Below are 26,225 nucleotides of genomic sequence, written 5' to 3'. Positions count from 1 at the left end.
AGCTTTCAGTGCAATGAAGAACCTCCCATGAGACTCAGCCTGCTGCTGCTGCACATCAATGCGAAGGACACGGTGTAATTACATTTCTCTGAGCTGTGTGCTGGAGAAATGGGGCTGTGCTGGGCACGCTGCTCCCCAGGAGCTGATGGCCACGTCCCGTGGCAGAGATGGTGTGGTTGGGCAGCTCACATCCATCCCTAACACGTAACCAGGAGACAAGAGGCAGTTTTCCAGCCAAGCACTCTCAAGCCAAACCCCAGTGCTGATGCCAAAGCAAATTGTGGGCAGAGAACCCTGCTCGGATTTCCACCCCCAGCTCTCCACAGCCACAGGAATGCAGGCAGCAGGGGCAGAGCCAGGGCCAGAGGTTGGCTTCATGTTCTGCTTTTTTTGCACTCTATCCCTGGAGGCAAGTGATTATCTCCAGGAATTTTCTCTGCAGTTGAGCAAAGTAAGAGCTTGCAATGCTGAAATGAGGGGAAGTCTGAGCTATGTGAGCAAATGACCTGTGCACACAGAGAGGCTGCTATTAGCACCTAAAATTGGATAAACATTGTGTAGCCAAATCACAACACTGGATTTGTTTCACATGGGGGGAGAGGGAAGTAAGCTGAAAATCCATTAATCTTGGTTACCCACTGACTGCATTGCTTGTGTGTTCATTCTTCATCACTGAGTAAATCAGTGCAGCGTGGTATTTTCAGGGCACTCACTGCACATGGCAAACTGAAAACACACAAAAATCCGTGTTTACAGAGTGGATAGGGCTGGAGCCAACTTTGCCTGGTCCCCTCTCTGTTGCCAGGAGAAAGCTGAATGGATGCAAGAAAAAAAAATAACAGGAATGTGCTCATTCTACCAATGGTTTACTTGGGGAGGAAAAAAAAATAAATTAAGCTTCCTGTTTGGTTTCTTGCAAATTCATCCTTCACCATGGGGAAAACCTGCTGTTTGCTGTTTGGCAGGGCCTGTGCTGCTCTGGGCTTCTGAGCATCCTGCCTGGCTGCAGCCTGGAAGAGAAAGAGCAAAGGAGATACTGAAATCTGCACAGGAGCTGCAGTCTCTGTGCTGGATTGTGAGCATCTTTGCTGCAAAAGTGGGCTGGGTGCATAGGATTGCTCCCAGAAATAGGTGCTAACGTGGTCTGTGCAGGTAGAAATTCCCACCCAGCACCTATACACTGCAGCAGGGTGCATGGAGTGGGGAGTAAAGCAGGAGCAAGGAGCAAGGATGTGTGTGACGCTGTGCTGCATGGAGCTACAGGTGATCCAACCTGCAGATTGCTCAGAAACAATCCAAGCAGCACCAGCGTGGAGCAGCAGTTTTGCTTCCAGCAGAAGCAAATATCCAGGGAGCTGAACAGATGTTCTCCAGCAGGGAAGATGAACCCAGCCAGCTTTGGAGTATCTTTGTGCACTTCCTACTCCAGGGAGCATGAAGGGAGCTTCTGGATTGCTGAAGCAGAAACCTTGCATACATGGCAGCAGCAGCTCACAGAGTCAGGCAGGGGAAGCAGGTAACAGGGTGTCCCAGGGTACAGAGCCACATCACTGCTCTGCTGCACACAGCTGGGATTGCACTGCATTAAGGGAGGGAGAGCAAAGGTAGTTTACGTGGCTGATTAGTATTGTTGTTGCCAAGATACATCACCGTGTTTCTCCATTTACTGGTCAGTTCATTCTGTCAGGCAGTTTATCCAGGCTTCAGGGGACAGAAGGGAGCAAAAGGAGCTGTGAGGCTCTTTCATCTAAAGCTCCCTCATCCCCGTCCCTCTGCACATCTTCTCAGTGCTCTGAAAAATCCTGGAATTCCTTCTTTCAGAACGAGTTACAGCCTTAACACATCTGTTATGACATGCTTTGAGCAAGCCTACAGGGGCAGGAGGGCAGGAGCAGGCAGCCACCCCAAACGGGTGTGCATCAGCTCAGCAGGAGCATCACCTCCCACCCCCAAAATCCGATGCCAAACACAAACTGTCATCACCATGCTCTGACTTCTTATATCTCAGTTCTTCACCCAGCACCACGAATTAGGGGCAGTGGTTGGTGCTGGAGCCTCAGGTCCTCCGTTCCCTTCCTCTCCCTTATCCCAACCACAGGGGGTGGAACTCGGGGATGTGATTCACACAATGAACACAACGAGCTCCGCAGCGCCGAGTGCCAGCATGCACCGCCGGTTCTGCAAAGTCACAGCAGCAAAGCTCTGCCCACGTATTCACATGGAAACACGGCCGGGAATGCACGAGCAGGGCTGCGTACCCCTCCAGATCTGTCAAAAGGAGGTTCTCCTTTGCTGGGGGAATTCGGTTCGTACATCAGTACCCACCAAAATAGCTGAAAGGAAGCAGAGGGAAATGAGTGGGAAAGCAAAGCGGAGTTTTTCTGCTTTGCTGCCAGGCTGCTCGTTCAGCAGGCACTAAGGGCTGCTCCTGCAAATCCCCTTCGCTGGGGAGGACGTAGCCATGCAGAGCACCCAGCCCCTGCAAAGCAGAGCAGGGTAGGAGCACCAAGGCCCATGCAAAGCTGCTCCCCAGCAGCAGTACCTGAGGGATGCGCAGAAGGAGCAGAGCACAGTTGCAGCTCCTGAAGGAGTTAACAAATCTGCCTTTGGGAAAGGGAAAAAAAAAAAAAGCAGACATATTTACAGTCTAGCTCCTCACAAAAAAACACCTTGTAAAAATAGCCCTGGCGACTTGTCAGCATTAGATAACGTCTTTATTGGGGCTGGAGCTGCAGGTGGTGGAAGGTGTTGCGGTTCCAAAGGGCAGTGGGCATCAGAAGGGTGATTTCAGCTGGAAACTCACCTGAACCAGAGGACCTCTGATCTGTGGCACAGGAGAAGATAACTCATCCCCTTTGTGGCATAAAACCTCACCACAGAGGAAAGCTGAGGGCAGAACAGCCCGAGCAGGGGGAGGTGAAGGGGCACGGCCCCATTGAGCGAAGCATCCCTACGAAACAGAGCATCCTAAAAGCCAGGAGCATGGCAGGGCACAGCTCAGCTCGTCCCTCCTGAGCCCCTCCAGCAGCCAGCAGCAGGGACAGCACTCAGAGCATTAATGAATTCCACAGTACTGAATAAAGCAGCTTATTTTATAGCTTTGCCATAAGAACTCACCCCTGGGTACTTACAATTAACTGGACTAGAGGAGCAATAGAGATTTCTTTTTTTATTTTTCCTCATCAATTTTCTTTCTCTTTTTTTTTTTTTTTTTTTCCTCCTGGAAAATAAAATAAACTAAAATCACCACTGCTAATAAAGAAAGCTCTGCTGATATTCCCCTGTCTGGGTAGGAATATCGATCTCCATGCAGAGAGAAGATGCTTCCTTTATTGCACATCGCACAGGATGATCAATCTTTTCTGGCTATGGGAGATTGCTTAGGCTTTGTTTTCAAAGCAGGCCGGTAACTCAGTGCTCTGCAGGACCATGCCCAGCCCTGCAGCCCTGCGGGATGGGACCCAGAAGCTGCAGGAACTCACACTCCTCTCCATCACCCGTTTTCTCACTTCTTCTGCATGCAGGCCGCCTCCAGACCAAGTCAGCACAACAGAAGTCCCAGTGAGCTCAGGAAAACGGGACTGGATGCTTTGGTGGAGCTGCATGCACTCAGCAGGGGTTTCATGTGGAAACACAAGCCCTCCTGCGAGCGTCCCATCCAACAGCTGCTGACCCACGCAGCCACGTCTTTCAGATTGCACATCATTCCAAGCACGGGGGTTTTATTTTCCTTTATTGAAGCACACAAGTAGCCACCAAGGAAATTGTCACTTACACAGCAGTAATTGTAAAATCATACCAACACGACCATTTTAGAGGAGAATTAAAGAGCCTGCACTTCAGCTGGGCAGCTGAGCACAAGCCTTTAATTCCGTAGGCACAGTACAATAAAGCTTTTGCTTCCAGCTTTTGTTGCTCTTCTTATAACTCCACCGAGCACGAACAGAATGCCTATACACATCCACTGCAAGGGCCACAGAATTACCCAAAAGCTCAGTAAACACACATTTATTGGTTACTCGATTATGTGAGATTGTTGCAGCATAGTCATTATAACAAAATCCTTATAAAAAGTGCCAAACACTTTCAGAGGACATAAATCTGTTTAAAAACACAACCAGGAGCTACAAAGGGAGCGTGGCTCTGCTCTGGCTCATGGCACTGCAAGGAAAGCCCAGCAGCCACATCCCTACTCATACCCAACACCCCACATCGTGTGGCTCAGAAGACCCCACGCTGCCAGTGACCAACACCATCGTTGCATCCATGAGCACAACAGCTCATCAAGCTTGCTTTGTTACTGTCCCCATGGCGTGCCTAGGGCTGTATGAGATTTCCTGGTGAGTGCCTGGGGATAAACATCCATCACAAAGTGCTTACAGTGCCCAGACCTCCTCCTCTCCTGCAGCTACTCAGGGGAAGTGCTACTTGTAAAGTTCTCCCTTATATCCCCCTCCAGATTCCCAGTATAAACTATGAGAATGGTCCCAGCTTGCAGAGTTTACAAGGGACCTGGGTCCTACACAGGGGATGCTGAGACTGTGTCTATATTTTAAGCCCAACTGTAAGGGAAATACTCTACATAGAAATATAACATCAGATATTTTTTTCTTTTCTTTTTTAAACAGCATATATAAAGAACGTGATAGCATTAAAATAGTGGTAAAGTGATACATTAAAAATACAGCATCTCATAGACCAGAGCACAAGAACTACATTCACGTGAAGTCTGTACAGTTTGGCTGCCACCGCAGCCGGCCATCTCCAAGCAAGGGCTACTGCTTTCCTTCCCAAATTTTCCTGTGGCCACAGTGCTTCAGGAAGAACACAGGCCCACTGTCCCTGCAGAGGGCACTCAGTGGCCAAACTCTCTGGGAACACTTGCATGAGCAAATGAAATAGCAGAGCATTTCATTTTACACGAAGGTCCGGAAGAGGGGAAAAATAAAGAAAATCAGTCAGGTTGGTAGAAGGTGGGGCACCTCAGCAGCATTTCCCAAAGCTCTCAGCATCAGTGATGTCACTCTGCCAAGATAAATAGGTAAGTCATCTTTTGCACGCACGGAGCAGATGGGGCGGCTCTAAGCTGCTCTTCCTACCAGAAACATCCGTGCCTTCTGGAGGAGCTGCAGGGCTCTCTGAAATGGCTTCCCCCTGTACACAGGTACATGTGTTCATAGGCCACTCCATCCGCTTCATTCCTTCCTCCTCTCACTGAGGAAGATCACCAAGGCATGCTTGGCAAGACAAACATCTTACACTATAGCTGTATCATAGCAATATAGAGACGCATATGTGTATATACAGACATTCTGTCCATTATTACAATGGGAAGATAATGCTAAAAAAAAAAAAAAAAAAAAAAAAAAAACCCCACAAACAATAGCAGCATGTAAACAAGGATTTGTGTTCATTTCATCCATCTTTTCCTCCTCCTCTCCCCTCTCAGGTGGAGGATTTTCTGCAGAGCTCGCCAGCTCCCGGCAGCTTGAATTTCCCTTTCTGCCAGCTCTTCTCCCTCCTCTCCCTCCCCGCATCCTTCCCCTCGTGATGACTCATCCTGGAGATGATCTTGGGTTTTGTCTGACGGCTGTTGCCCACTTTGTCTTCAGCAAAGTCTAATTTCAGAGTGGTGCTGCAGGAATAAACCCATGCACGAGTGCCCAGAGAGGTACAAGAGCCGAGGATCTGAAACAACTCGGGGAGGAAAAAGAAATGGAATAGTCTGCATTTTGTCTGTCTCCCAGCAGCAGAAGCGTAAGATGCAGGAGCAATGCCTGTTTCAAACCCTTAATTCCCAAATTCTCGATAGCCTTGCAAGCCACCAGGGTTTCACAGGAATCAAAAGGCCGATTTCAAATGTGCTCCATAGTGCAGGGCACGTCGGAACTAAAAATGCATTGAATCAGCTCTTTTGCATGCTCTTGCAGCGTCCAGTTTTCCCAACTCCCAAAATTGCTTCCTTGGTTTCTCAGTTTTGAGGTCCTGCTAAAGGGCCGTTATCTGAGTTAGCTCTGACGTGGGAGTGGTTGGACTCTGCTGGGCGACAGCCACCATGGGGATTTCCATGCCTAGTCAGGCCGGATTGTTAGTCCCCTCTGAGTTCTTGCAGGCATAAGCCACATCCTTGGCAATGCTGCACATCCTGTTGGACATCTGGAGCTCCGTTCTGAAGGCAGTAGGGAAGCAGAACTTCTTGAAGCAAGCCTTGAAGTTCTCATCTAGGAAGGCATATAGCACAGGGTTCAGGCTGCTGTTGGCATAGCCCAGCGCTGTGCAGAAGCAGGAGATGGCCAGCTCGAGCTCGCTTTCAGCCTTGGCACCCAGGCACTGGACCAGCACGAAGATCTGGATGGGAGTCCAGCAGATGATGAAGACGGCCACCACCACCAGCACCATGCGGGTGATGCGCCTCAGGTTCCGGTCCTTCTCCTTGGAGCCCGAGAGGACACGGACGTTCTTGAGGCGTCTGATCATGAGACTGTAGCAAATGGTGATGATCAGCACAGGGATCATAAAGGAGAAGAGAAAAACGCAGATGCCAAACACTGGATCCCAGTAATCCACGGGCGAAGGGAGTTTAATTAGACAATCGATTTCTGCAAGGAAAAAGTAAGAAGCAGAAGAAGATCGGTAAGCCCATATCAGGAACAGAAGGACCTTCACATTCCATTTCATTAAAGCATGTTTAATACTGAAAAACAATAGCAGTGATGCAGAGAAGCAATGACAAAGAGGAATGACTTTAAACAGCTTTATAGCAGGGAAATTAGCCACTGTCGAAACCAGCTCCCCCTCAGATGGCTCCCCAAGACCGTAGAGCTCTCCTGGCCATTGGCATAAGAACCCCCCACCCCTCAGTGTGTTTTGACTGACCGTTGTTCTCATTCTCTGCAGATCCCATCACCATCGCTGGGATGCCAAAGACAGAAGCGAGCGCCCAGATGCAGACATTCACCACTTTGGCCTTGTGAGGAGTGCGGATGTCCAGAGCTTTGATAGGATGGCAGATAGCGATGTAACGGTCCACACTCATCATCGTCAGGGTGAAGGTGCTTGTGAACATGTTGTAGTAGTCTATAGAAATAGCAATCTTGCAGAGGACATTGCCAAAAGGCCAGAAGCCCAGGAACGTGTCTGTACCTTGGAAGGGTAAGGTCATCAGACACAAGGTATCAGCCAGAGCGAGGTTAAAGATGTAAATGTTGGTTGCTGTCTTCATCTTGGTGAATCTGAAATGTAAAAAGGAGCAATGGTTAGAGCTCCACCTGACCCCAGTGGGTAAGGCATTGAAGTATGCCAAAGTGGGCATCCATGTTATGGAGATGTTGCATTCTGCTTACCAGAGAGCTATATATTGAACATCGCCACCTTTTTTGGCCTCCCACGTGCTTCTACCTAGCTTCCACACTGATGGAAATGGTGCTTTCACAATCAGTTTCACAGGCAGAAAGAACTCGTCCTCATAGACCACAAGCAAGGACAACGAACACTTGAAGCTGTCAGGCCAGCTTGTGCTTTATGAAAAATGACTTCAGTAAGGCTAATCTAGGATTTCATCACATACGCCTCCATTATTACAAATACTGGTGAAAGCTTTACCCAGTAAGCTGATTTGAAAGGCATCATATGGTCCAGGAGTAAGATGATTAGCCATTCTGTATGGGCTCATAGCCAAAGGCTACAATTAACGTGAGCTGTCAAAGCAGAACGGGTGAGATGGCCAACGCTGGTTAGCAATGGGCTACAAGACACCAAAAAAAAAAAAAATCTGAAAGGAAAATGACACCTTGGGGATAAAGTCATGAGCCAATTCCAAATGATTTGTGTAGTTTCTGTCACTGGAACAGGCTGCCCCAAAAGATTCACCTTGCTCCAGTGTTAGTCGTCTCCTCTTTGCGCATGGGAAGTGATGCAAACAAAGTTGTGATCACCAGCCAAGAATATCCAGAGTGTGCAGGAATGGAAACACAGCCATGACTCCAAGTGCACCTTCCCTTTCAGCTCCAGGAGGCTCCTCTCTCAGACATAAGAGCTAACACGTTGATATCATTTAAAAACTTCATTTCATCAATCATTTAGCATACTAATGGCCTTCACAGAAGCGTTGCCAGAAATGGCAGACAACAATATGTATTAACTGAGGACAAGTTCATTTTGAGGGCAACACCAAAACCCATAAACCACCGTACAATTTGCACTTTGATATACGTGCTGCAATATGATGAGGCCTGATTTGACCTCACATGCTCTTTCAGTCGAGTCTGAAGAGCAAACTCAGAGCCGTGCACCTTCAAACATAGTTGTACCCCTCCTGGGTGATGAGGACCTTGACTCCTGATAGGTGATTTGGGTGCTCGGAGGAACACTGTCACTGCCAGACTCTGAACTCTGCCAGGACACAAGGTGACAGAGCAAATTTGCAGTAACCTCACCCAGAGAATCCACAGTTGGGAATATGAAGTCCAATTTATCCTTCCAGAGCTTGTGTTAGAAGCCAGGTGTTTGGAAATGCCTTCTGCCAGACTGTGGCTTCAGAAAGCAAGAACAAAGGAGCCTATGTTTGCCCTTGAAAGCCAAGGGGAGCTTTTGGAGCAGGTGAATGTTGACGGAAGCATTTGCTGTTCCCACGTAAGCTTCAGTCAGGTGGCTCCTGGCCCAGAAAGCACAGCAGCCGAGCAAGGCAGCGGGTTCTTAGAAAGATCAGAACTTATATAACAAAAAGCACTGAAGGAAAAATACCAGCATCCTTCCTCTTGCAAAGGGGCAAGGAAGCAAGGCACCTCACAAATCCAGCACAACCTGGAAGCTGCCAGGCTTTAGTGCTTGAGGGCTTCCTGTGCAATTCTGCCTTAAGAAAGAAAGAAGATTCCCGTGCTGCATAGCATCGTTGTTCTGTACCAGCACACAAAAACACATACAGATAAGTATTGTCAGCTCACGCTTCAGGAAATTAAGTCAGCTAAGACTGTCTTAGAAGATATCTCCTGAGAGCATTACTGCCTCTGTCCCTCAGTGCAGGCTTCCCAAAGGCCAAGCTCGTTCCCCCCACCCATGCAGGAGGATTGCACTGTGAGGCAGCTCATCAGCACACCTCCATCTCACTCTTCTTTCTCTAGCACTGTAACTTGAGGGAACAACAGCTGCATTTTTGAACAAAGATGGCCCACTTAACCACATTATATATGTATATAATATCTATATTTCTGAGCAACAGGAGAAGCAAGCAACGATCCACCAATCCACCCGCATCCTCCTGCCGACCTTCATGTGGACTCTGAGGCTGATTTTGTGCTCTTCAAAGGTTGGGAAAATTAATTTGCACCTAATTAATTACTTCTAGCTCCACTTTCTCTGCACGCTGAGAGCCAACAGCCATTATCCCAACAAACCGATGTACCCAAACATTTCCAGAATGTTCAGTACAAACAAAAATCAATTAATCACTTCTCCACGGATTAACCTTTCTTTTCTTTTCCTCCGGGAACTGAGAATGTTCTCCTTCTTAATCTGAACAACAACAACAAAAAGAAGAGAAATTAAACTCTTCGGCTCAAGGATGCTCATAAGTTACCCCCCCTCCGTGGCACAGCTGATTGACAAGGTCTGCACACAGGACATGAGCTCCTGCTGAGCCACTTTCTTGCACTCGGTCACAGAGGTAATTTCCTAATGGAGCATCTCCCACAGCGTGCTCCAGCAGCTCTCAGCTCTCCATCCCACTTCACCATAAATGTAATCCTGCTCTGTTCTTAAGCTTTCTCAGCTCCTGAAGCCTAAGAAGAATAAAGACCTTTAGAGCAGCTCAGCACTGGGTGCCCCCCTCCTTTCTGCTAAGTGGACCTCCAGCAGTGTTACATGGGGGAAATCCTTCAGGAAAGGGAACCTGCATTTGGGGGAGGGGGACAAGACAGCTTTTCCACATGCTGGCTCTGAGGTGCTGTTTCTCAGGATGGATTCTGCTTGTGGCTGAGCCTCAGGGCAAGCTGCGATGCTACTGTTTTGGCACTGTTCTTCCTGTCCATCCAGCTGCTGTACAGCATGCAGATGCCCCAGGGATAAGAATCAGCAAAGTCAGATCCTGAAGCTGCAGGCATCAGGGCAGAGGGAACAGAGAGAAGACTTCACGCCCTGGGGAGCTGTGAGCATCACCTCCAGGAGCCCTCTGCCTCTTTGAGCCACTTGGCATCAGCAGCTCCAGCTCATTGGGATGCAGACAGTCCCTTCATCCCCTTCCCGGACACGCACAGATCTGCAGCAGGGAAGCAAAACAGAGCAGAAAGAGCTCAGGAGGGATTTTGCAGAGCTGTTCCAGCCCTGACAGCAGGAATCCGTGGAAATCAGTGACATCCCAGCTCCCAGCCTGCCCTTAGCCCAGAGGTTGAACAAAGATCTGGCACAGGCTGTCCTGCATTGTGTCATCTCAGCCATGTACTCACAGTGCTCTGCACATCCCTCCTGCTCTGATCACTCTCTTGCAGCCAACTCATCCTGGAATTTCTCCCCCTTTTAAGCCTGTTTGCTCCTAATGATTCAACATGCCACAAACAGCATATTTCAGAAACCAGTTTCAGACTATGGAGCCAGACACCACTGAAAAAAACAGCCAGCATCAGCAGCACATAAATCCTATTCATTACCTGGGCAGGATGGTGACCAGCGAACAGGGGTTAAGGAGGCTGCCACAGCACTGGTGCTTTGGGACAGGCAATTCTCTCACCCTTCGAGTCTCCACGGTGTCTGGGTGACGGCTTTGAAAAACAAGCAATGTGTCCCCCCACTGCCAGGGTCTCTGGGGAGCAGCACCAGGAGCCAGCACAGGTGGGGACAGGGACAGCACATGGCCCTGATCTGCTATGCTGAGGGTTACAACTGTGCCAACCCCTGCAGCTCACCCTCAGGCTAGCAAGGATGCTGAAGGCTGTCAGGGTGAGGGCTCTAGGATAAGAAGGATGTTTGCCAGCAGCTTTTCTGCAACAGGATGCTCTCATCTCCATGAACACACTGTGGATACCTCTGCTGGACCAATCAAGTCCTAAATGCTGGCCCTGCTCCTGGGAACTGCCCAGACCCAAAAAGCATTGGGAACTGAGTCGCAAATCAAACATCACTCAATTACTGTTGCACATGGGTGACTCCCTTCAACTCATCCCACCAAAGCCAGGGGAAACCAAGAGCAGAGGCACTGGAACTACAGGAGCTGTCAGTAGGAGATGGGCAGGGCTGCCCTGTGCCATAGGCACAGCTTGTCCACGTCCACAGCTGCAGATCTGTCCCCCACCAGCCCTGTTTGAGGGATTCCCCCCTCCCACTCTGCACAGCACAGACCCCTCCACGTGGTTTTCCTTCTCTGCAATTTACAATTGTCTTTTTTTTGTTTTGTTGTTGTTGTTTATACTCCAGGAAAAACCAGAAGAGGCCAATGTGGGGAGAGCAGATCTCCCAGCTGACCTCACTGCATCCCCTGAGTTTGCATTGCATTAACCACTCACTCAATTTCAGCTCCGAGCCACACAGCTGGTCAACGTTCTTCCATTAAAAAGCTTTCTATTAAGAAATCAACATCTCTGAGATGTCCTATTAACTTCATTTTCCCTGGCTCATCACAGCCAGCTGCCCTCAGCCTCCACAGTCAAGGATCGATGGAGGTTTCAAGCAGAAGGACAGACAGCACAGAGCTGCAAGACAGGAGCGGCAAGGCAGAACTCAGGCTGTAAGTAAAGGGGGAAGAAGTCTGGCATCTAAACTGAAGAGCTGCTTGAACTGCTTTGCAGCCATGTACACTTGCAGGGAGAGCTGAGCAGCCCCAGCACTTGGTTGACTGCTCCAGGCTTCCAAGGAGGGAGAGCTGGCACAGAGGGAGGCAGCCACCCCATGGAGCCCCATTGCAAAGAGCCCTAGAGATGAGGCATCGTTCTCAACGAAGCTGATCCCAATGAGCAGATTCAGCACCAAGGAAGAGTTCTCCAGATCATCATTGCCAAGCATCACAGCAACACAAGTGGAGTGAGAGCGCTCCCCAGGCCAGAAGCTGTGTGCTGTCCATCATCCCCTCCCCCAGCTCCTCTGGGGCCATGAAGCTTCAGGGCTTGGTCTCTCTCACACAGCAATGCTTTGGTAGCTCTCATGCATAGGGAGATTCTGGGCAGCTGGGTTTGCAGCACCTCAACCCATAGCCCACATGGTCAGTCATGCCCAGTACCATTGTGAAAGCAACACATCTCCCTTTGCCTTCCCTTTTCTTCCTGAAAACAGGTTTTGGGCATCCAGCACTGCAGAGATCAGCGATAGGAAAGAACCCAGCAGTCTGCTCACCCCCACTCACCCCTCAAATCCTCTCTGCACGGCGATGTTCAACTCCTTGTTCTACCCTCATTAAAAGCAGCACAGGAAATGTATGCAGGAGAGAGCAGACAGCAGGAGGAGGGAGGGGAGGCATTCTCTGGGCTGGCGAGGAACTCTGCAATGAGCAGAGATGCAAAGAGAACAAAGCCCCAACCAGGCAGATCTCCACAATGGGCCCTTTACTGTCCAGGAAATAGTGCTCCTGAGAAGAGCCCTTCTCAGTCTTATCCAATTAGTGCCTCCAGCACTGGGAAGGGACTGGCAGTCACGTGGTGACCGGCGCTACAAATTAATAGCTCCAGATGTTAAATCACTCCAAATACAATAGAGAGGTAGGTTGGCTTTTACAACACAGGGGAAAACCCAGAGGAGGCTTTGAATACGTTTTGTCTGAAATACCAAGAGGTTCCAAACTCTTCCCTGTGCGCTATGAAAAAAACTCATTCAAACGGAACAAACAGGCCTTCTTGAAGCCTCCCATTTCCTTCAGCACCCATTTTTTGAGTCTTTGTGTTTCCCCACTCCCTGGAAAACAGAAAGCAGTTACTGCCTGCATCATCAAACTGTTCTTTTGGTGAAAGGAAATATGCCCGTTTCTTACAGGTAATCCCCTTATCCCCAGTGAAATACAAGCACAGAAAGGTGAAAAGAGCTTCTGTATGATGCAGCACAGTAGATTCACCCATCTTTCCCCATCAGTGGAAGCATTATTGCTGAGAGTCTCAGAATACATTGTTTTGCCAGCAACCGTGCTGGACCCACTAGAAATGATGCAGCTTAAGGCACGAAGCCCAGCAGCACTGATGCTCAAGAAGTCAGCCAGGCCAACAGCAGCATCCTCACACCCTCACACTAACTTGGAGCTCTGTGTCAATCTGCGTGCTTGGCCCTGGTCAGGTTTGGGATACTGAGTTTGTTTCATTGCTATATCTGCTCCAGAGAGCAAGGGCAAGGAAATATAAGTTCTGGGCCAGAATACCCAAAAGTTGCTGCTACTCTGTGAGCCCGAAGGATCATTGCCCATCACAGCTCAGTGTTTCTCTCAGCCACTGCTGAGATTCCAGGAGATACCAGTGGGGAAGCAAAGGACAAGATGTTCTAGGGGAAACTCCAGGGCTAAATGCCACTTTTTCTTATGGCCCATCTATATTGCTGGAAAGTATCCAAGCCAAAAAGAGCAGAACAGAAGCCACTATTCTGGAAGTGTAGCCAGCACATCTCACCTGCCCAGGATGCTGGGTTGGGGTATTTGGTGATGCTGCTGACACATCAATCAGCTCTCCTTGCCACATCCTGAGGCTCTCCTTGCTCCTTAGAGGAACTCTGCTCCCCAGAGGCCAACACATGCAGGTTGTCACAGACACCAGCACCTAGCCCACTTCCATGAGGATGAAATGATGGTGGCTGCTCACACCCCATAAGAACTTCTGCAGCCAGCAAGGAAATTCTGAGCTCCTCCTGCCACACACCTAAGGCTCACACACACTCTGGGTGAGGACTCCCTCCCCTGCCTGCTCAGCACTTCAGGCACCCTCAGCAGCTGTGGCACAGGAACTTTTCATTGGCAGATTCACTGCTCATTGCATACACACATACCCACAGACACTGTGTTGTGCTGAACAGAAACACAAGCAATCCCAGTGTGGCACTGCTATGCTGCAAACCTCCCTCCATTTCCAGCTTCCCCAGCAGGGCTGTGACCCCTTCTCCTCTCCATAAAGCCATCCTCAGGAAGAGCTCTGCTGGGCAACTCAATGAACAGGAGAGTAGCTTTGTCCTTGGGGCAGAGACCTGTTTACCAACATTCCATTTAGCAGCATCTCCCCCAGCACAGCTGTGTGTTCACTGAAGAAACGCTTTGGGAGCAGAGGGGCTCCTAGCAAGAGCAGGATTTAATCTCAGTGTCTGAATATCTGCTAATTATTTTAGTCATCTTTGCTGAAGGAGAAAACAAAAGTTTACAGTGTGTTTTCTGCACTGGCAGCACTCACACCAGGAATCTGCTGATATTTGTATAGAATGGAAGCTGATTCTATACTACACACAGCACTGAGATTACAAGAGGGATGCTGGCACTTGACACAGAATCGCAGCCCCAACAGTTGCAGGAGCTTACTTTGTACTTGCAGGGTTTCTGGCTGCAGGAAATAAGGTGGTTCAAACCACAGCAGGAGCAGGCAGAGAGGTCAGACAGTGCTGCAGGAGCAGCCCATGCTCTGCACTGTCCTCCTGCAAAGGTCCCCCAACCCCAAAGCCAGAGGAGTTGCCTTTATCTCTGCAGCATCCTATTCACACCCATATTTCCCAACGAGGTGGAAAAGCTGCGTGAATTGCATTTACAGGCAGAAAAAAATGCAAGTCTGAGCCTCCCAGCAAGCCCTACCCTTCAGAACTTGGTTCAGCTTCCCAAATGGAGCAGCACCTGCACCCACAGTGTGCTGCTAGGCACAGTACAGGAGGCAGACGTCCCACGGAGCAGTGGGCACATCCTGGATGCTCCCAACACTCTGCCCTCCCCAGGACGCCCCACTCCCTGCACAGCAGCTTGCAAACAGCCCCGTTTTTTCAAACAGATCTACTCGCTCTGTTCCATTCTCTGGGTTAAACTTTAGGAGGCACCAGAGGGCAGCTGAAAGCTGGTGGGAACCTTCACCATACCTAGGAAGGGAGAGAAAAAAAAAAAAAAAAAGAAAAAAGAAAAAAACACAACAAATAAAACCCAAACCATTAAACAGACGCCACACCATTACCTCTAAAGCACACTGCAATTACCGGAGAATCACCAACCCGCTCCTCCTGCGGCACTGATTTATTCTCAGCAGGAGCTCTCCCTGCTCCCAGCCCTCCCCTGCACGCTGTCTGGTGCCTACCTGACGATCACATACATGACGGAGCAGTTGCCCACCAGCCCCACAATGCACACAATGGAGTAGACGACCACAATGGTGATCTTGATGCTCAGCGGCAGGAAGCTGTCTCCCGTGCCGTTGTTGAACCAGTTGCTGGGGAGAAAGCTCAGGTTCAGCATGGAGGAGTCGTTCAGCAGCTTTCTCAGGTCGGGGTCTTCCAGAATATGGGCAGGGAAGAGGGGGTCCATCGTGAACCACCAGCCTGTGCCAAGGACCTGGGGGGCACCAAAGAGAGAGTTTTAAGATCCGCTGGCGAAATGGGGCAGCTCACAGCACAAGGAATGCTAGGGATGATGTATTGCCGGGAAGTGTGCAGCCTCCCTCCAAGCTCCCCAGGAGCACGGAAATGGGATGCAGACTCCAGTGCTCAGTGCACCCTGAGCTCACATATCTCCACACCGACAGCACAGCGGGAATGCAGGCTGCACAACTCCATCCCTCCCGGGCACCGGGAGCCCCCCACCCACAACCCACAGCCCGGATGAGGCTGGAAGCCCCGTCTGCAGCTTTGTGCACCCCAAACCTCCCCTACAGCAGCCCTCCAGCCAGGGCTAAATGCTCACCCCCGCCCTTCCCCCTTCTGCCCAAAGCCAGCCTGCTGCAGCCCTGCAGCATCCCCTGCAAAGCGCTAGGAAAAGCCCAAAGTTAATATATACATATAAAAGATACAGAGATACGTAAAACCCTGCTGGCTGCTTACCTGCGTACGGGTTTCCCTTCTACTGCGGCCGCATCCAGGCAGCCCCGCAGGGAACAAAGCCGGGTTGGGCACGGCCGGAGGCTCCGCTGGAGGAACTGCACCCCCGGAACGCAGGTTTTAAGGAGCAGGGAAGGATGGGGGGGAGAGAAGGAGAGAGAGGGAGGGAGGAAAGGAGGGAGGACGGCGGCTGGGCAGAGCCAGCCCCGGCTGCCTGGCTGCTGTCACTGCGTAAAAGCAAAGCGAGATTGGGGAGGGGGGGGGGGGGGGGGGGGGGGGGGGGGGGGAAGAGAGGAGGAGGGAGGGGATGAATTAAAAAAAGAAAAGAAAAAGCCAAACCCAGCAAAGCAGAGCGAGCCCACACCTGCGGGCTCCGTCCTCACCGCTCGCAGCTGCCGCCCTCCCCCCGTTACCCCGCAGCCGGAGATGGGCTCCAGCACCGGCACCCGACCCCCCCCCCCCCCTGCAATGTCCCGCACCCACCTGGGGCCGCTCCACAGTTGGGAGGGCTGAGCGCTCCCGGAGCAAAGGCAGGATTTGGGAAATCTAACCTAGAAAGCGGTCGAATGGCAGGGAGGGCTGAGAGCAGGGGCTGTAAGAGTGGCCAAAGCAGGGTGGGGGAGAAGGGGGGAGAGAATGTAACCGAGAGCATCCCCTGCTTTGTCTCAGTTCGAGGAGCACATGGAGCTTCGGAGCTGCAGACCAGCCATGGGATGTGACCACAGCTGTCTGCTATCCCCAAACACGGGGCAGAGGGGACTGTGAGCTCTGCCCTGTTCTGATCCCACACCAAGGGCACCCTGCCTGCAGGACCCCACGCTCTGCTGCCCTGCTCACCTGTCACTGATGGCAGAAGCTGTTTTTCCAGCAGTTTTGGGGTGCAGCCCAACAGTTCAGCACACATTGGTATGGCCCAGGAAACAGAAAGAAGGACTACAGTCTCCTTGGGCAGCAAACACTGCTTCTCTTCCAGAGCCCACATGCAGCTCAGGAGAGCAGCTTGGGCCCAGCAGATAGCCCTTGATGCTCTAGTTCCACAGCAAAGCTTGTATGGAGGTATCTGGCACAGAAGCTGCACCTTCCTCACCAGCATGGGAACACACAGCAGCAGTGTTCCTAAACGCTTCCCTGAAAGCAGGTCTCAGCTCTGACAGAAAACAAAGAGAAAAAGCACATACCAGAGATCCAGCCCTCTGTGTTATGCAGGAGTCCTGGTGTTTGAAGGCGTTTTGGTCAGTCCATTAACGGGCATGCGAAATAAATACTGGGCGAGACATCACTTTAATTGTTAATGGATTTATTTTCAGAAGCTGAAGGAAGAACAGCAGTAAATTAGAGCAGAGAGCTCACCTGGACAGCCTTCATGCTGCTCAGTGTGCTCTCACATAGCCAAACCCAACACATTCCTGCTGCACCTTCAATCCCAACCCCTCTGTTCTGTTCAATGTGACCCCAACCCGAATCCAATCACAGAATCATTTGAGGTGGAAGGGACCCCTAAAGGCCATCAGACCAACACTCCCTGCAGTGAACAGGGACACCTACATCTCCATCACGTGCCCAGAGCCCCTCCAGCATGACCCTGAGTGCCTCCAAGTCCTCAGTTCAATCATGGAAGTCCATATTAACAAAAGAGATCACTATTCCTTCTGTTCTGCCCAGGATCCCCTCCCAGTTCAGTGGGCAGGCTGCCATCCCATGACAAGTCCCTGCCTCATCAGAGATCTTCCCTGCACCCTTTGGGGTCTCCACACCAGAACGAAGGCCAGCAAGATTTCATCTGTGAAGTCCAAAAGGATTCCTCCCAGCCTATTTCTTGGAAAAAGAAAGTGATCAGCTCTCCTGCTGGAGGGCTTCTGAGCAGACAGCAAAGTATAAGAGCCAAAAAAGAATGAGCCAAGAACAAAACCCTCCTTCCAGGTGATGGCTGCCCAGAAGGCACACAGATGACACTATGAAGAGATGCTGGATTTGCAGAATGCACCCAGAGCATCAACACCAATCAAGGACACACTCAGTGCAAGTGCCATCGCCTCCCTCCCTGCTCAACCCCACTTTGAATATCTGCAAAATCAAACTCAAGTCAAAATTGTACGCAAATGCAGTAAATAATCAGAATATCCATAACAGATCAGTGCCAATAATTGCATTTGATGCTGTTTCAAATTGGTTAATTTCACAAACACCGTTCCACGACATGCAGAACTTTTGCTGCTTTTGCAGAGAACAGCCTACAGTCCTCTGCACTCCATAACAGCAGAAGCCCACAGCTTTATGCCTTTCCTTTCAGGAGGTGAAGCTCCTCTGCCTGAGCTGTTCTGCCACCTTCAGCACACTTTGCTGTGCTATTTAATGAAGGCCACTGCGAGCAGAGAATTAATTTTGCAAGATGGGAAATTATTTCTAACCAAGAGAAGGAGGTAGGTTGGGGGATGCAGAGTGTGCTGCTAGGAGAGCAGAGGGTCAGAAACCCATCTCTCACTGCTGGGCTGATGGGCACCAAGCAAATATAAAATTCCAGCAACATTTGCACTCTCACCATTGATGGCAGGTGGAATGTGTTCTTTGGATATTAATCATTACTCCAAAATCCAGCAATCAACAGTGTGCACAAAAGGAAACTCCTCATTTCTCCCATCACTGCCCATGCTATAAGCACTGAGAGCGCCTCTGGTTGACATGCACACCCTTCTCCCTTCAGAACTGATGGCACTGGGACACATCACCATTGGAAGCACATTGCCATTGATGGAGTCACTTGTTTTCCTACCGTAGAGCTAGGTTAAGCTATTTAGTAGGGTGAGAAACATGCAACAGGCAGGTAGCTCTGTTCTCTGCCATTAAACACATTTGTAAGCACAAAAGGTCCTGCTTTGTGGATCAGAAGTTTATGCTTTTCAAGGGTCAGCTCTAAGCATCTCTGCTTCCTTCACATCAGTGCTGAGCAGCACCACCAAGCACTGCATCTTTCAGCACCCAGGAAACAAGCAGAGCAGGTACCAGCATTTTATACAGAGGAACTGCGTGGCAAATAGAGATACTAGAGCAAGAATTTTTCAGAGATTGAAAGCATGCAGAATAAGCATGGAAAGTGAGACTTGGGGCAGCCAAGCTGTGGAAGGGCGCAGAGCAGTCCCTGCTCACCTTGCAATGGCTCAGCAAGACAGGAGAGATGCTGGGTTCTGTTTATGAGCGCTGACTGCTTTACATAATGCCACAGATCTATGGCAAACAGCATCAGAGGAGCTGGCAGGAAGTAATGAATGAAAAGTCAGGGCAGAATGGAAAATACAACAACCATCTCTCAGACTCAAAACCTCTCCAGAGTCCCTCCTGCAATGGGATTCAGCACGACTTCACAGAGATGGTGCTGACAAATTCTCTTCCTCCAGCTATGTTATAAATCATGCAAGAACACGAGGGAGGAAGGATTCCAGAAGTGGATTATCTGCCTTCCATCACCGATGAACTGCTTTGAAGAATGAGAAATAACATCTATTAAGAAGAGGGCACGCTGACTTCAATATTTGCAATATGAATTCATTGTAAGCTTCCGTATTTGCTCCATCAGTCTCCTTTTGGAGATGGCAGAAGTCTCCATAGACCCTTTTCAGGGATGCTAAAAGCATCAGAACTGATAAGTTTAAAATAAATAGAAGTTCAGAAGGAACAAGCAGCGACCTGGGAACAATCAACATCAGGAAAAAGGCTGCTCCAGGTTCCAACCTGCACTGGGACACTCCCCAAAGCCCACCAAAGGGAATGGGGCCAATGGGACACCACATCTCTTCCTCTTTTCCTTCCATGAGGAGGGAGATTCTCAGGGAGAGCTCACAACGGGGATCCAACCTGTGCACATCACACCATGAATATACACCCAGACACATGCATGAAGACAGCAGACACAGCAGAGCTCTCCCATCCCAGCTCCCAGCTTCTGCTCCCAACACATGTGCCAGAACCATGGTGATGCGTGCCTGCTCTCCGCACCTCTAAATCCCAGCCCACAGCTGAGGCTGCAAGCAAGGACTGATCCACTATGGGCACAGCATACAATGAAAATCTCACCCCTGATCCCTGGGTGCACCTCAGCAGTAAAACTGGAATCAACTTATTCCTCTTGTAAAGCAGTAGGACAGAAAAATAAATGTAACTCCTACCCACCTCAAGCATAATTACAACAGAGATCTCTCCACTTTTCCTCTCGTCTTTCTCCTCCTATTTACTCTCCAGCATGTAGTTACTATGCCAGGGAATTCATCTGCTCCCACTCCATCCCTTGGGAGCACGAGTGTGAGAAGAGAGAGCCATCCCACCCCCAAAACCTGAGCACAAGAAGAGCTGCTTCAGTTCTGCCCAATTTCTCCTGTGTTCCTTGCATGTCTTGGTCATCAAGCCACATCCTGAGGGACAACAGCTGCCCACAGTGGGAGTCCCACAGCCCTCAGGCATCACTACGGGGCCCTCAGTGAGGGGTGTAACTTAACATCAGCAGCCACCTGCATTTTGCAGGACAGCCTGCATGGTGGTGAGCTGATCCTCACTGCTTACAGGTAATTCAAACTGATCATGCTCCTATCATGAATTCATTTAAAGCAAAATCCCCCAAGTTCTAAGAGGAGAAGGCGAGTGCCTGACGTCACTGATATTTTACTGTTTGCCACCATTATTCACAATTTCCCAGGCAGTGATCATTTCAGGTGGTTCTGAATGAGCCCATTAGCCATCTTCTCTGTAACATTATATCCCTCTTTACAGCCTCATTCCTTTTTCCATCTCAAACCCATCAACTTTGAAGTGAGCAAATCTCTCCAGTCTCACGAGACAAACCCTCCTTCCTCCGGCCATTCCCTCCCCAGGACATGGATGTTGGCCCCCCACTCTGTGTACAGGCACCCAGTGACCATTGCTCAATACTGTGGGCCCCCACAGCCCAGGTGCCAGGAGAGGAAAGGGCTCTGATTTAGGAGAAGGAGATGACAGCTGTGCTATTTACACAGCCACCAGAAAGACAGAAGAAACGATGCATGCAGATCCTCTAAGCCCCACCCCAGCACCTCATCCTCTCACCCCTTAGGGAAGAGCACAACTCTGTGCTCAGATGGCAAAAGCCCTTCAGAGCAAAGACCTGCACTGCACCATAGGACAGCAAATTTACTGCAAAACAGTGCAGCACTGAGATATTCAGCGGCCATTTGCTGCTTGCTTCCCTCAGAGTTTTCTTTTCTCAAGGCAGCATCGCTCAAGAGCTTGTTGTCATTTGGATCAATAGCAACAGATGCTCACTAATTTGCCGTTGGACAGCTTGTTTCCACTGCCCTGTCCCACCTGAGTGCAGCTCCTGAAGCATTCTCCTGTTCCACTTTCTGGAAAGAAGAAGTTATAGATGCTTACTGGAGATTTCAAGGGCTTGTGGTGGGAATTATATTCCTATCCATTTTTTAGAGGCTTGAGTATCTGCCTTTAGAAGATTCCAGTCCCTGGCAAAACCATCACTAGGAAGAAAAAATAAGTTAAAAAAAAGAGATAAAAGGAAGACAAATGCCATGGAGCCATCAGCTAGGTGCAGAATATGTATGTAAATAATATGCAACAAGCAGCAGATCCATAAGGCCCTCTTGCATATGCTATTTACGCGACTGTCAAACTCATTCTGAAGATGTCATGCAAAGAGCCATGCCAGCAGTGCTGTACATATGCTCCAAATTTCATAATGTTATGTGGGATTGAGAGTCAACTGCTCTGCTGGAACCAACTCATCCCAGCAGATGCTTTGCAGGAGCCAAAAACCAGGGCCTGAAGGTTTGACAGAAAGGGGTAACACCTCTAAACAGCGCCCCAGGGACAGCACCCAGCCATACAAAGCCACAGCTCCTTCTGAAAAATAATCAGTGCCCCTCAAGAGAGCAGCCTCCCTTTGTTCTGTAGCACGCTGCACCGCTCAGATACTCCTCCCCAAAGCAATACTTCATCTCCAGTGAGATCCTATCCCACCTTCCTCCAAGCCAAAGCCTTACCCAGAAGCAGTGCCATCACCACCAAGCTGCTCCCACACTTCCCACTCCACCACGTTCCCTCCTCACCCCCCACACGGCCCTTTTTATTCCCTCTTCCCAACGTGCCCCACCTGCACCCAGCACAGCACTGGGACTCATTGATGCCACCTGGGCTGCAATGTTCCTGTCCTGATTGCTGTGGGATCTGGTTGGGCAGAAGAACCGATGCTGGTATCGAGTGCATGTGCCGAAGCCAGGCATTTGAATGTGAAAAAATGTGTGAAAAGTTTCTGAAAGACAGATATCCTACCACAATTTCCAGTTCTAAATGTGAAAAACCATGCAAAAAGGCTGCAGGGAGTAGATAGCCTAACACTTGTCACTGCTGGGCTCTCAAACACAAACCAGAATAATAACAGCCCATAGAGAACAGGGCTGATATTGGAGGAGGCATAAAGCTCCTTACAGCCCTCTTAGGGCAGGGCAGCTCTCTGTGCAGAGGATCACAGGGTTACTGAAGTTGGAAAAGACCTCCAAGAGCACCAATTCCAACCCCAACCCACCCCACCATGCCTTCTGACCTCGGTGCCAAACCTCCATCTCCTGACATGTGATGGAAGCTTTCCATTCCTAATGCAATAAAAGATCTGCACAGGCCAGTTTCCACACAGCTGGGGTTTGGTGTAGATTTATTAGGTCCCTCTTGTGCACTGAGGGTCAGCCATGCAAGAGGATGGGCTCAAGGGCAAAAAAAATCCCCAACTTTTCTTTAAATTAAAATATATATATATCAAAAAATTCAGAGAGAGCTCTATTCAGATCTTTTCCTTGCATGAAATGATCCACAAGCATTAAGAAGCATCATCTCAAGCTATCAACTGGTTTTATGTAAATCTGAATGAGGGCTGAGGAAAGGGGAAGGGAAAGAGAGGGGAAATGGCACTTCTAAAATTGGTCCCTTACCTCAGGGGTATTATAATTTTATATAATTATAATTCTAGAGGTTTGGATTTGTGCTTTCCTGCAGCCTTCATGCTCCCACAGAAGACAGATGAGGTTATACAATAGTCCTGGTGTAGCCTCCACTATCATCTAGTAGTGCAGCAGCTCGGTCCTGCACTCACAGTGGGTGGGGGTTAAGATTTGTACAGGAATGCCTTTCAATGCCTCCTCATCACTGTGAATCTGGGAGTATGACAGTAAAATTTAAACAATTTAACAGTTCTGCCTTATTCCTGTCCTCCCTGACCTGGTTTTCTTCATTCATGTCTTCAGGTGATGAGCCACTGTGCAGCAGCACCTACGCATCCCATTAAAAACCCCACAGCCTGCAAAATGGGGTACTGTGCACCTCCTGCACGGCCCCTCACAAGCCCTTCCATCACTTTGCAGATCCCATTGGAACCAGCAGGTGATGCTGAAGCAGAAAACATGGAGTTCTTCTGCTCTCTATTAGGCTTTTATTTTCCTTCCATAAATCTCATAAGTGAGAAAAATACTGTGATCTTGTTGGGGGATTTGGAAAGTGTAGGATATAAATGATGACATGCAGCATATGGCTTTGTTCTCACTATCTAGTCAACTCCTCAATCCCTGCAAATACACGTGGGATTTTTCACACCTAGCAAACAGCGAGGAGGGCACCTGATAGAAGAAGGGACATTCCTCTAGCAGAAGGTTGGTCGGGTGCAAGCTTTCCTTGCTCTGCTTTTCACACAGCACTTGCACATCCCCAGCCTCACCGTGACATTCCTGGTGTAAGTTAGACACTGCATTTCCCTTTGCAAGTCTGCAGGTGTTGCAGGGAGCCTTGAGTAGAGCAGCTGTGCTGGGAGAGGAGACTCGTGGTCAGCACCTTGCTGACTCCTGGTGCATCTCTCTGCAATCAGAAGGCTGCACAGCAATTGCAGCAAATGACCCCATCCAAAGCAAGAAGAGATGGCTTTTTCTTTTGCAAGGCATGCATCGTCAGCAGTCTGGGAAGTCATACTGATCTGTAAGTCAGTGGAAAATCATCTTGATGGTCTTTGCTTGAAGCCTGAACATTGCAAGGCTTAGCAGTGCTACAAATGCATCTCTCTGGGATTTTTATTTGCTCTCACTGCTTGAGCTAATTCTTCATCTAAATACTTCTGCTGGAATCTCTGCCTGTGCAACAGACTGTATTTATTAGATAAAAAGGAGAAACTGGTATGTCATTGCTAAACATCAGCAAAAGCTTCTGTTATTGCCAGCATCCACTGCTGATACAGAAGATCCATCACCCTTTCCCAACCCTGCATCACAGCTCGTGCTCACATCCCATTTGCAGGCAGCCATGGCACACACAGTTGGCCACTCTTGGCCACCAGATGTGCAGCTGCTGCATTCCCAACTGATGGAGAGTCACTAGAAGTACCACCCTCACCCTGCAGACTTCTATCCCCTAATTGAGGCAGTGCCCAATCCAAGGCCCTGACAGTCATCCCTCTGATGTGCAAAGTGTGAACACGTGGACTAAATGGCTTTTGCCTAATGCTGGCCATCCTATGTAGCAGCAGGAGGGATAACTTGTTCCATTCCCCTGGCTGTGCCTCAGTTTTTCCCTCAGCTGTCAGCTCAGGCGTGTGACACGTGCTTATTTCGCTCAGACAAAACCAAAAAAAAATCAAATCAGTACATTTACCAGAAACATTAAATTGTGGGGAAGAGGCACTTGATAGGCAGCCTCCACTCCAGGGGATGGGAAATGCAAAAGCACTATCTGACAGGCGGTGACATTTGCAAGTACTGCCAAACTTCAGCAGCAGAAGGGGAAAAAAGTAATCTTTGGTATGTCAAGGGACCTTCAGTCATGTCCTATCCACTACCAGGACCGAGATCCACATTACAGAGTCACTGAATACCCCACGTGTTGGAACGGATCCATAAGGCTCAACAAGCCCAACTCCTGCCTCCATATCGGGCCATCCAAAAATAAGACCAAATGTTCAAGAGAGCCTGGAAACGGGCACCAGAAAACAGCCCCTCAATACCCCAACTGCTGTACATTGTATTTGCCCCATTGCTTATCAGTTGGAAAATGGGGGTGCAATGCACTGGTCCAACCATGCAAAGAGTGTGCACATGGACAAGCATGCAACGATTACACAAGTTTTTCTCTACTTGTGCTGGATTTGCACAAGGGACGTTTTTCTCCTCGCACCCCCCATGGCTTTGCCTGCCCAAATCCCATACATTCTCTTTTATGGAAGTCCATCACTGTACCCAAGTGCATTCCACATAAAATAACAGTAAAATCTGTTAGGATGCCTTTAGTTCCAGTGTTGAAATGTACTGGGCTTAATGGTTTTGCTTGATGAATACATTCAGTATAGATTTGAGTTCGTTTTCCTTCTCCTGAGATTTTAGCTCAGTTGAAATGCACCTATTTCTACAAAAACACATAAACCACGAGGATCCAAAGAGAACAAAGAAAGTTCACAAACTCAATGAGAATTTTCACACCCCCTTTTCATCTCCAGGTCAATCCTTGATGAACTCCAGCCAAACATCTTCATAGTTCCAGTTGAATTTACACACCATTTTTCCTAGAAAGATGTGATGCCACTAACTCTCCAAGCTCCAAGTAATAAAAACCAAAACCCCGGGTAAGAGGCACAGTGACCTTGATGGAAAGCTAACAGAATAAATGTGGAACAGAAACACCTGAAGTCCTCTGTAGCGTCCTTTGGTGCCGTTGGCTGTCTCAGCTGCAGAAAATGTCACCTCTGGCAAGCAGAGGGCTTAATCAAAAATTAAGTTCTAGGAAAAAGGAAGGAAGAAAGAAAGAAGAAAAATACTTGCTTTCATTCTAAGAAATACCAGATGCAGCTTCCATCCTCAAGGAGAGCACTGAGAAATCATTTCCTAGTTGGCTGGGGGGCTGTTGGGCTATTTGCTTGTTAACGATGAGATGCAGCCAAACCTAAGGAGAGGAGCGGAGCTGGAATGGGCACACGGAGCTCTCTGAGACTGGAGGAGAGCCCTGGGGGATGAGGCAGCCATAGCACATCCATGTCCCCACACAGCCAGCAGCAGATTTGGGAGTGTTGAAACCACCTATGGCAGCTGCAGGAGCTGGCAGTAGCCACGTGCTGCTATCAAAATGAGCCCTGCTAGCTCTGCGATAAGCACACACAGCAGTGCCTGCCAGCTCCTTCTCCATGTTAGCCTGCACTCATCCACGTGTTCTCAGCTTGTTTGCAGCCCATCCTCTGCTTTGTACAGAAGGCTGCTCCCTCCGTGTGGGTCTGCCAG

General features: G+C 49.4%; 1 protein-coding gene across 2 annotated transcripts in view; it reads right to left on the bottom strand.

The window, feature by feature from the left end:
• Window positions 1–3,716: 3,716 nt before the first annotated feature.
• The window catches only part of OPRL1 (opioid related nociceptin receptor 1), a 47,510-nt gene continuing 25,001 nt past the window's right edge, over window positions 3,717–26,225 (bottom strand). The window contains exons 5-8 of one of the 2 annotated variants that reach the window (XM_048963362.1): window positions 15,955–16,178; window positions 15,216–15,469; window positions 6,877–7,232; window positions 3,717–6,599 (exon numbers count right to left, since the gene is read on the bottom strand). In XM_048963362.1, coding sequence (XP_048819319.1) covers window positions 6,076–6,599; window positions 6,877–7,232; window positions 15,216–15,442 — 1,107 coding nt within the window. In that variant the 5' untranslated portion in view covers window positions 15,443–15,469; window positions 15,955–16,178 and the 3' untranslated portion in view covers window positions 3,717–6,075. Of the gene's footprint in view, window positions 6,600–6,876; window positions 7,233–7,343; window positions 11,174–15,215; window positions 15,470–15,954; window positions 16,179–26,225 lie in introns of those variants that run through there. The other variant, XM_048963363.1, reaches the window with a different exon arrangement.

This window comes from Lagopus muta, chromosome 16, assembly GCF_023343835.1.
Source record: "Lagopus muta isolate bLagMut1 chromosome 16, bLagMut1 primary, whole genome shotgun sequence".
Taxonomy (NCBI): domain Eukaryota; kingdom Metazoa; phylum Chordata; class Aves; order Galliformes; family Phasianidae; genus Lagopus; species Lagopus muta.
Note: the sequence above shows the minus strand (reverse complement) of the source record. Positions and strands in the feature narration are given on the sequence as shown.